This window comes from Haliotis rufescens, unplaced genomic scaffold, assembly GCF_023055435.1.
Source record: "Haliotis rufescens isolate VD_foot unplaced genomic scaffold, xgHalRufe1.0.p SCAF_12, whole genome shotgun sequence".
Taxonomy (NCBI): domain Eukaryota; kingdom Metazoa; phylum Mollusca; class Gastropoda; order Lepetellida; family Haliotidae; genus Haliotis; species Haliotis rufescens.
This window is the reverse complement of record NW_025963802.1, coordinates 36,750,367-36,761,026: the sequence shown is the minus strand read 5'-3', so window position 1 is coordinate 36,761,026 and position 10,660 is coordinate 36,750,367. Positions and strand designations below refer to the sequence as shown.

At 37.7% G+C, this 10,660-nt stretch overlaps 2 protein-coding genes across 2 annotated transcripts; both read right to left on the bottom strand.

Annotated features, from left to right (window-relative positions):
• Window positions 1–578: 578 nt before the first annotated feature.
• Window positions 579–1,958, bottom strand: LOC124136516 (M-phase inducer phosphatase-like). The gene is made up of 5 exons (XM_048393751.1): window positions 1,899–1,958; window positions 1,622–1,783; window positions 1,342–1,469; window positions 944–1,061; window positions 579–746 (listed from the first exon to the last, which is right to left on the bottom strand). The coding sequence occupies exons 1-5, from the start codon at window positions 1,956–1,958 to the stop codon at window positions 579–581; spliced, it is 636 nt and encodes a 211-aa protein (XP_048249708.1).
• Window positions 1,959–1,969: 11 nt separating this feature from the next.
• On the bottom strand, window positions 1,970–10,653 carry LOC124136518 (M-phase inducer phosphatase-like). The gene is made up of 6 exons (XM_048393750.1): window positions 10,594–10,653; window positions 10,317–10,478; window positions 10,037–10,164; window positions 9,638–9,755; window positions 9,277–9,440; window positions 1,970–2,144 (listed from the first exon to the last, which is right to left on the bottom strand). The coding sequence occupies exons 1-6, from the start codon at window positions 10,651–10,653 to the stop codon at window positions 1,970–1,972; spliced, it is 807 nt and encodes a 268-aa protein (XP_048249707.1).
• Between the last annotated feature and the right edge of the window lie 7 nt (window positions 10,654–10,660).

The window sequence follows — 10,660 nt, the reverse complement described above, 5'->3', positions numbered from 1 at the left end:
TTAATGTATATATTGCTGTACATGAGGTGAGACCCTAATAAACTGTCAGTCCGTCTGTCGGCATGGTGTATAGTGTACAGACATTGAAATTTAACGAAGCTTTAGTAATCATGGCGATCTTAGCGCCTTCGCCTTTGTAACTTCCATACTAACACAGACTTACACTAGTGTTTTAGCGCGATCGTCGCCTTGTGCAAGTGGCTCCTGGACTTCACCAGATTCACGGCACATTCGACCAAATATATTGAAATTGTAACTGAACTAGACAAACAACAGAGACATACCATCGATTAAAAAGAACGTTTGTGATCTGACGTGTGAGAGTGAGGGAAGTGAGGACACTAAACGAGCTGAAGATCAGTATTTATTCATATCATACAAAGAAACAGTCGATAACAAGACGGTATCACAGTGTGGTTGACAAAACAGGTCAACGTATGTATGAAGTATTCCGTGATTACCTCAACATTCAGGCACCAACATAATCAACAATAACAGTGACAATAAACAACAAATCTCTGAAATCCAACACTCGGACAACAGGTGACATTTCGTATTTCAGCAATTCATCTTCCAGATTACCATGGAGACATCTTAAGCGGAGACGAATCTATTATGAGACGTCGACTGCGCATGCTCTGTTTTTCTCCTGCTGTCCATGACTTGGACTTTACTCGGAAGTGACGTAGTCGTTTGGAGTAATCCTGGTGCAGCATAGGGACGTAACTTCTTGGATTGCACTGAGACTGAAAGTTATAAGAAAGTATTTATGACCATCCGTGTGACACATTAATTCACTGATAACACAACATTCTACCCCAAAAGGGTAGGACAGATAACTTTAAATTTAGAATGTATATTAAAATGAATATCAAAAGGTATGCATTTAAATAAGGACATATTTACATTTGGACCCGTCAGTTTCGAATATTCGCCAACCTACCTGATGTTGTTCATAGAAGGCCTTGTATCCGCCATCTAACAGGTATACTTCCGGGTAGAAGAGGAAAGGGTAACGGTCACTGTTCAGTTTCCGGTCAAGGTTTCTAAGAAGTCTCAATCTGTATCAGAAGATACATAATTGAAATCATTGTTACATAAGATAAAACAAATTAAAAAACCAACCCCCAAACAATCAATTATTTTGGGTAGTGCAGTAAACTTATGACCGGACGATCTTTTTCGTCGACTGTTTCAAGTGTTATACACGAGAAACAACGTACAATGTATTAACAATAGAAACTGCATCATCAATTTTCATGTGAACAATGATCTAAACGTTTAACGTCTGAGTCCTTTACGTCAACTGCAACTGTGTTTTACGTAAGAAAGAATACTTACAGTTTCGGGCCTCTCTCTGATGAAAATTCACAATGGAAGACCAGGATGTTCCGTTGAGTGGAGTCCCTCCCCTGTAGACTGGTCACTAAGTCTGTGATCAGAGCGTGGGTGTGAAGGTTCTCGGCACCCTGAAGTAAATAATGTAAGAATATAAGCTCAGCAAACTCTTCGCAAAATTTTGATGTCAGTAATTTTGTGTGTGTATTATGCAAAGATATTACATGAGCAATCAAAAACATAGATTACATTCCATTGTACAAGCTTAAAGACAGCTGCGTACCTCAATGTGACCACCTTCATACTCATATGGGTAACGACAGTCAATGATCCTGTAGGTGGAAATGACGTCATCGTACTCTCCTGCTAGAAGCTGACTGACTGTGTGTGGAGTCACAGATTTGAGATCCTTGTGTCTGCCTTGTATCGTTGGGAGACTATGAACCTGAAAACATAATGGCAACTTGAAAATGTGGATTTCCTTCTCATTCAAATAGATTAAGCAAGTCAGAAGGTCTATATAATCAATATTAGAATGGAAGGACGAATCCTCAACTAACCTGTGAACCATCACCGATGAGATCAACTTCATTTTGCATTTTATCAACTGCTGTCTTCATGACCTCTGATGTTACTTCGTCATGGAGGTTATGGCCACAGCTGGCTGTTTTTTGTTTCTTGATCTGCCTTGCTTGAACATAATTAACTCCGTCATCACCATTGTCACGTTGTCTCTTTCCTCCGAACAGTGACTTCCTTGTTCCATGGAAATCAGCTTTCCTGTCATCCAAAGGTTGTGGGGACACCTGATGAAGAAACATGCATACATTAAATTTCAATGTTGGCTAAACAATTACATGTAAAATCACACTTCCTTTTTTAAAATCATCTTATGCAACCATTTAACTATTCATTATCCATAGCTCTCTATATCCATTGCTGCGTATATATCACTATCTGCCCAATGTAGCTGTTGTCAGTTCGATTATACATAGTTCCACAAACCTCATTGTCACTGCAAAGTGACTCAAAGCCACTATCACGTGAGTCTTCGTCATCGAAATCAAGGCTCTTTGGGATAAAGACTTCTGGTATACATTCTCTTCTTGCCATTGTGGGACAGATTTCGTCAAACTATTCTGAATGTTAAGAAATTTATATCTATGGTCAGATATTTACAAGTTATGCAGTTGCCAGGGGAATGACGCTGTGTCTTGCATCTGTTGTATGTATACCTGCACTAAAACAACATATTTACATAACAACGACAACACTCGTTGATCGATTAGTTGAAAACTTATATAAACATTAACACATTAGAGGAGAACGGTTAAGAATGTGGGCTTGGTGTGAAAATGCGGGATCGCTTGTGTCCCCTGTAGGTATAAGGAGCTACTCATACGAGGGTGTGAGGGGGATTATCCTGGGGTAATCACCAGGTAGGACATCAAATGTACCGTTAACCCATGTATTGACAACGCAGGGTTCAGTTCGTTGTGGTCGTCCGCTGAATGACAATTAAGGACGATTTTCTATTTACATGGCAAACGAGATGTTTAATTAAGGCGCATATTCAGCGTGGATTCCCTACTGGCTGAGTTAAGGTGTGAAGTAAGCAGGTTTATCAAGGGCCAGTTAGAATGATCTGGATTAGCTGGAATAGATTCATGTTTGTAGAGAATTTTCATGATAGTTAGGTGTCTATTAATCTTTAAAAGGAAGCACACGGAGAAAGCTATTGTTTTTCTTTTATTTCTTCTGTGTGTGTGTGTGTGCGCGCGCGTGCGTGTGCAGCTTCAGCAGAAACAAAAAAATGATTTGACTTTAAGCGGTGATTACTGTGTATATGTCCACGTATTTGCATCTTCTTGTTTTCATCGAATATAATAGATGGAAAACGTTCAAAAGCTTCACGTTATTCCGACAATTATTGCTGTTAAGTCTCTTGTTGGACGTTAGACTCATTGTATAAGCACTATTTGATAGTGATCCAGATTTATTTTAGAGATATCATATAATGATAGAAATATTTTCTGTCATTTTATTTAATTTTGGTATTCGGCTCAAAGTCATTTACAGTAGAACAAGAAAGGTACAGAGAATATCACTCGAGTCTCAGTCTTATAATAATGCTGTGGTTATACCACGAATGGGACATCAAGAATGGGCTTCACACATTGTACCAAAATAGGGAATCGAACCTAGGTCTTCAGCATGCCGAGTAAACGACTTGATATAACACTGTTATGGCATTGAGAACATTGCTGGCTGTTCGAAAAATGTACGCTAGATATAATCCAAACATGGCTATGTCATACCACCCAGCAAATCAGAACACTGTCCAACACTTTATATTTGTTATAGATCACTTACCTTTTGGTTGCGAATACGTTTTACATCAATATTCCTACACAAATTGACGTGTTAATAATTAAATGTAAATGACCACAGCTCCAGCATTTGGTGTTTACATTTCGCAACGTTTGAGAAACAATCGAGCATGTTCTCAAAGAGCCTCATACGTCTTGTTCTTCCCTCTTTCATCCCACATGTGACTAATAAAACCTGGAGTTTTGAACGATTCTTTGCAATGTTTCCCAAATGACTATACACTTGCGATAACAAATGAGTCTAATGTTTAATAATTCAACAATACTGATTCACTTTTAATGAATAACGACCAATTTCAGAACGAACAACAATGTTTGGTGTATTTCTTGAGAAACCCACCACTTGTCTACAAAACTTGTTTTGTACATTATTGATATTTGGTGATGGATGGACATCCCAAACTTCACTCCCGTACAATAAACTTGGAAGACATTTGAAATCAAATAAATGTAACAATACCTTCGTTTGCAAATTATCAAAAAACATTGTTGATAATTTAAGGATAAATGATACTTTCCATGCTTGCTCAGCTAAGGTGTTTTGTGTAAAATACCATGATTCTGAACACGAAAAATGGAACCCCAGAACATTTTTGATGAAACTGTTTTCCATTCAGAAGAATGTTTCGGAACGTTTTAATCTGTCAGCCTTTCTGAACACAACTACCTTACTCTAATCAACATCTCCTTTTAGTCCGCATTTATTGCAATACAAAATAACTTGTCTAGCCTCTTTTGTAAACTTAAAGCTGAGAGATCAAACGATACAATGTCACATAAATAACTCAATAAATTCTAAATTAATACACCTCTGACTGCTGTCTGCATAAGGACTTTCAACAATATCATTAAAAAACAAAGAGAAAAGGGAAAGGTGATAACTTGCACCCTTGACGTAGCCAAATATACAATAAAAAAGAAGTATATCCATCCTTCACTGAAATACAAGCTTAAATTTTTCCATACACGCTTTTTAATAATCTAAAGGTTTTGCCTTTGGCATTTCCCATCACATATTAGTAAGAAAACCCCTCTACCTGTCTACAGAGTCAAAGGCCGACTTTAAATCAATAAAGGCGCGATACAACCACCCATTATATTTATAGGTACTTATTAATGATGGTGCTGAGAACAGAAATATTATCGTGGGTCTGAAAACCATATCTAAACCCAGACTGCTCCTGAATGGAAAAAGTTCCCGCTTGGCCCAATGATTTCATCAAAATCAACCCTTCTTATAAGGGAAATAATAACTCAATAGGACCATTCAGGTGGATACATACCTGTAGGTAAAACACTGTTAAATAAAGCTTTTAGCAAATTAATACTTAAATCTAGTTCATTTTCGAAAATTTCAATTGGATTTCCACTATATCCTGGAGCTTCACCAGTTTGCATATCTTGAATTGCATCAGTTATATCTTGATAACAGATTTCTTCATCCTAATCATCAAAATCAACGGATGATTCTACGAGATTATCATTAACAATAAAATGTTCCTCATCCGCTGATACATGCAATCCCTGAAAAAGCTGCTGAAAATGATTAATCCATACAGTCGTATTGTTGTTGACAAAATTGATTTAACTGTTCTCCAAAATAACTTATTGTCTTTTGCAGAAAGTACATTACATTTGAAAATGCTAATGACAACTTAGCAGCACATAACTGTTAAAAGAATGACCACAACTCGACGTAACATTGTCGATCGCAGTTATTGTTACTAACTTGAACTGCACGCAGAAAGCGCCGAGTTGTGTTACATGCAGACCAACACTCCGCGTCATATCAGTTGTCTCCCTTCGAAGACACTTTTCTTACAAAAGTTTGTACAAGATTGAATGATTCAGTTTAAGATGGATAACGCCTCAGCACCTCACCATTGGCAACATAGTAATTATTTGAACAATTTGCGGGGTTCCAAGAAGCACTAATCATAAAAAGTCATAAAAGGTTCAAATCTCTTTGGGGAAAAGCGAGCTAATTTAAAAATGGTGCTCTACTATAAAATGGTAAATATGTAAAAAACAGCCGATTATTATTCTGATCTCGTTCTGGTCCACTTTAAATAATTACTTGCAAAGGAATACTTCCTATTTACAAGTTATTAAATGCAGAACTAAAAACTATGAAAATCCTTTTATTCCCACTACAACGAACTTACGGAATATTTTATCACCAGATTTGAGTAACCCAGGTTCCTCATGATATTTTAAACGAATTATTAATAAAATTGCTGATTGTACACAACAATTTTACTTTGACTGCGACTAAGACTAAGATGTAGTGACTTGAATGCCTATAAGTGCGATAGACACATCTGTGAAGACCCTTCTTGTTCCCGTGGTTCGGTATGCGAGGACACTGCTCATTGTTTCTTATATGTCCTATTTATAGAACCATAAAGATCAAACTCATACTTCTATACCATGGGATAGTACATCAGTTTGGCATCTTATGGAAACTTGCCTAGAAATCGGAAAGATTGAACCAAACAATTTTGGCATCTGTACGTGAATATTTTCAAATTGATCATTAACCAGTTTATATAGCCTATTACATGCACCCGACACACCTTCATCTTATCCACTGGCATTATCTCCAAGTTATTGCTACCTTTACTGTAATTTCATTTTCGATTGAAAGAATTACTGGAAAAGTATTCATATAAATCGCACGACTTGTTTTCCAATCCAGTCCGTGTAAACCAAATGGAAACCACAAAGGTTCATACAGTCTTAAAACGTAAGTCTTCCAACAAAGGTTGGGATGCACTTGTTACTGAAGTTACTTGTTCAAATTTGAACCAGTTAGTTATATACATTTGCATTTTTTCATATTCGTGATAACATTTTCTGGTATAGATTCTAGTTCTTTTGGGTGGTTAAGTCCCATCCGGGATTCAAACCCACACTCACAGAGTGAGGCACTTAATCGCCAGCACACAAAGTCAGCGACCTAACACAGCCACCAAGGCGTTCAATAAATGAAAGTCCGACAACTGAAAGTCTAGACTTAGACTTGTCAGTACCTTGATCAAGTGATCTTGACTACCATATGTCGGACTGTTATTTTGTGGAAGCCTCGGTGGCTGTGTGGGTAAGATCGCTGAGCAAAGAAAGACTCGTTGATTGATTCGTTACCCAATTGATCGTACATTGTCTATATTGGTTAATGGAAGCAGTATAAACATTCACTCATTAAAGGAGATCAGTTAAGAATGTGGGCTTGGTGTGAATGCGCGATCGCTTGTGTCCCCCGTAGATACGTAGCTACCTATACAAAGGTGAGAAGGGATTATCCCGAGGTAATCATCCAGGTAGAACTTCAAATGTACCTGCAGCCCCTGTTTGGATAACACCGAATTCAGGTCGTTCTCGTCGTCAGTTGAATGGCAATTAAGGAAGATTTATATTTATTTTGTGAACAAGACATTTAATGCGGGCCCTCTTTCTGCATGTATTCCCGACCCGCTGGATTAAGGTGTAAGAAAGCATGTTTATTAAAGGGAAGTTAGGGTGATCGGGATGAGCTGGATTAGACTAATGCTTGTAGAGTATCACGTTTACACAAAAAACGTAACACATCGTGACATATAGTGTATTTCTTATTGGTTTCCTGTCTCCTGTTCCATTGTTTGAACATGCATTAACACTTCACTTGCTGACTGAAACACACAAACGTCATAAGAAGATTCTGCTGACACCAATGTACGATTCCGACCATATCACAAGCATGTGTTTATGAATAACTATCATAGTGATGATACCAGGTGTTCGCGAAAAGGTGGGCGTATCCTGCCCCACCGGTGTCAGCGTTACAAACACTGCACTGGGTCAGTGGCCTAAATTCCGTTTTCCGATAAATTTAAGAATATTCATGTTTGATATAAACGACGTTACTTGGCTATTCAATGAAGTCAATCAATGTTCAGTTTACAGCTTTACATATTCTATTGTATCTAGTGCTTTGGTTGACAGTTAGTCACGACATTAACAGTCATGCGTTCTGAAACATAATGTGGGATATATTTCACGTCAGCCTGTAACCTTGAAAAAGACGTTTAATGTTTTAACCACGTGCACAGCATTACCGTGGAGTCTTGACACTAAAATGACTGGCGTTTTTCCCAAGTGAGATATGAATGCAATACCAGTCTATGGATATCCCAGTACTTTGGAACAAACGGGAGCCTGGGCAAATATGATAATTAATTCATTGTTCAATGGTGTAGCAAATACCTCCGAATATGACCACACTGCCAGTTTATATGGATTTGTACGTTTTAAAACCCAATAAGATTTATAGTAAGTATCCGAATAAATGATTTATATATCTTTAACACATGAATATTACTTTCTACAATGTGTATATTCTTTATAAGAATTGTAACTGAATGATACTAGAACGACATGACTGTCTCAGAAGCATTTTGTATCCTCCCCCATCCCCCACCCATCAGTCTGTCTGTTTGTCCCGCTCTGATATTTTGAAGAGAAATAAAGAAAACTAAATGGTATACCATAACATCAATTAGATCAAGACAAATTATAGCACATTGTCATTTTATTTTTACTTCAGTTTACTAAACTGAAAATATATATACTGCCAATAATACACATTGTAATCTATACTATTCCATTCTTATAATGTAACAATTAATAATTCTAATTATGCTCCTGTTATTTTTTTCATGGTCTCGTAATCTTACTTTATTCTTTGCTTATCTAAAACATAAACCACGGATCACTCAGATAAAAATCAAAATCAATTTTGTATGTCCACATGTCAGCTTAATGTGGGGTAAAATCCCAATAGGCGTTGGTGAGGTACATTTTAATCACTTACTTTGGTGAAAGTCACGATGACGCCTGGGTCGCAAGTGTCTTTAGAGTACAACTATCTCTGACTTTTAATTGATGAATTCCGGGATTTTACCACGACGGCAAAAGCAGTTCCTCAGTCAGCGAGCAGAGCCCTGGGTCTTATCATTGCTAACAGTAAAGTCCTGGGTGGTCTCCCATACGATGCGTATTCCAAAGTGTATGATGCAATTGTGCTACCTGTGATTACGTATGGCGCATCAGTTTGTGGAACTAGAGAATGTTCTACAATTACAAGATTCAAAACAGAGCGTGTAGACATTTTCTTGGAGTCGTAAAATATACTCCTAATGATGCAGTACAGGGGGAGATGGGATGGACCCCTGTATGTGTCAATCTATGGAAAGCCGTGTTACGTCAGTGGAGAAGATTGATGGTTTGATGCGAAAGTGTAAGAAAAGTGTGTGTTTCGAAGAGAGGACACTAAACGAGCTGAAGATCAGTATTTATTCATATCGTACAAAGAAACAGTCAATAACAGGACAGTATCACAGTGTGGTTGACAAAACAGGTCAACGTATGTATAAAGTATTCCGTGATTACCTTAACATTCAGGCACCAACATAATCAACAATAACAGTGGCAATAAACAACAAATCTCTGAAATCCAACACTCGGACAACAGGTGACATTTCACATTTCAGCAATTCATCTTCCAGATTACCATGGAGACATCTTAAGCGGAGACGAATCTGTTATGAGACGTCGACTGCGCATGCTCTGTTTTTCTCCTGCTGTCCATGACTTGGACTTTACTCGGAAGTGACGTAGTTGTTTGGAGTAATCCTGGTGCATCATGGGGACGTAACTTCTTGGATTGCACTGAGACTGAAAGTTATAAGAAAGTATTTATGACCATCCGTGTGACACATTAATTCACTGATAACACAACATTCTACCCCAAAAGGGTAGGACAGATAACTTTAAATTTAGAATGTATATTAAAATGAATATCAAAAGGCATGCATTTAAATAAGGACATATTTACATTTGGACCCGTCAGTTTCGAATATTCGCCAACCTACCTGATGTTGTTCATAGAAGGCCTTGTATCCGCCATCTAACAGGTATACTTCCGGGTAGAAGAGGAAAGGGTAACGGTCACTGTTCAGTTTCCGGTCAAGGTTTCTAAGAAGTCTCAATCTGTATCAGAAGATACATAATTGAAATCATTGTTACATAAGATAAAACAAATTAAAAAAACCAACCCCCAAACAAACAATTATTTTGGGTAGTGCAGTAAACTTATGACCGGACGATCTTTTTCGTCGACTGTTTCAAGTATTATACACGAGAAACAACGTACAATGTATTAACAATAGAAACTGCATCATCAATTTTCATGTGAACAATGATCTAAACGTTTAACGTCTGAGTCCTTTACGTCAACTGCAACTGTGTTTTACGTAAGAAAGAATACTTACAGTTTCGGGCCTCTCTCTGATGAAAATTCACAATGGAAGACCAGGATGTTCCGTTGAGTGGAGTCCCTCCCCTGTAGACTGGTCACTAAGTCTTTGATCAGAGCGTGGGTGTGAAGGTTCTCGGCACCCTGAAGTAAATAATGTAAGAATATAAGCTCAGCAAACTCTTCGCAAAATTTTGATGTCAGTAATTTTGTGTGTGTATTATGCAAAGATATTACATGAGCAATCAAAAACATAGATTACATTCCATTGTACAAGCTTAAAGACAGCTGCGTACCTCAATGTGACCACCTTCATACTCATATGGGTAACGACAGTCAATGATCCTGTAGGTGGAAATGACGTCATTGTACTGTCCTGCTAGAAGCTGACTGACTGTGTGTGGAGTCACAGATTTGAGATCCTTGTGTCTGCCTTGTATCGTTGGGAGACTATGAACCTGAAAACATAATGGCAACTTGAAAATGTGGATTTCCTTCTCATTCAAATAGATTAAGCAAGTCAGAAGGTCTATATAATCAATATTAGAATGGAAGGACGAATCCTCAACTAACCTGTGAACCATCACCGATGAGATCAACTTCATTTTGCATTTTATCAACTGCTGTCTTCATGACCTCT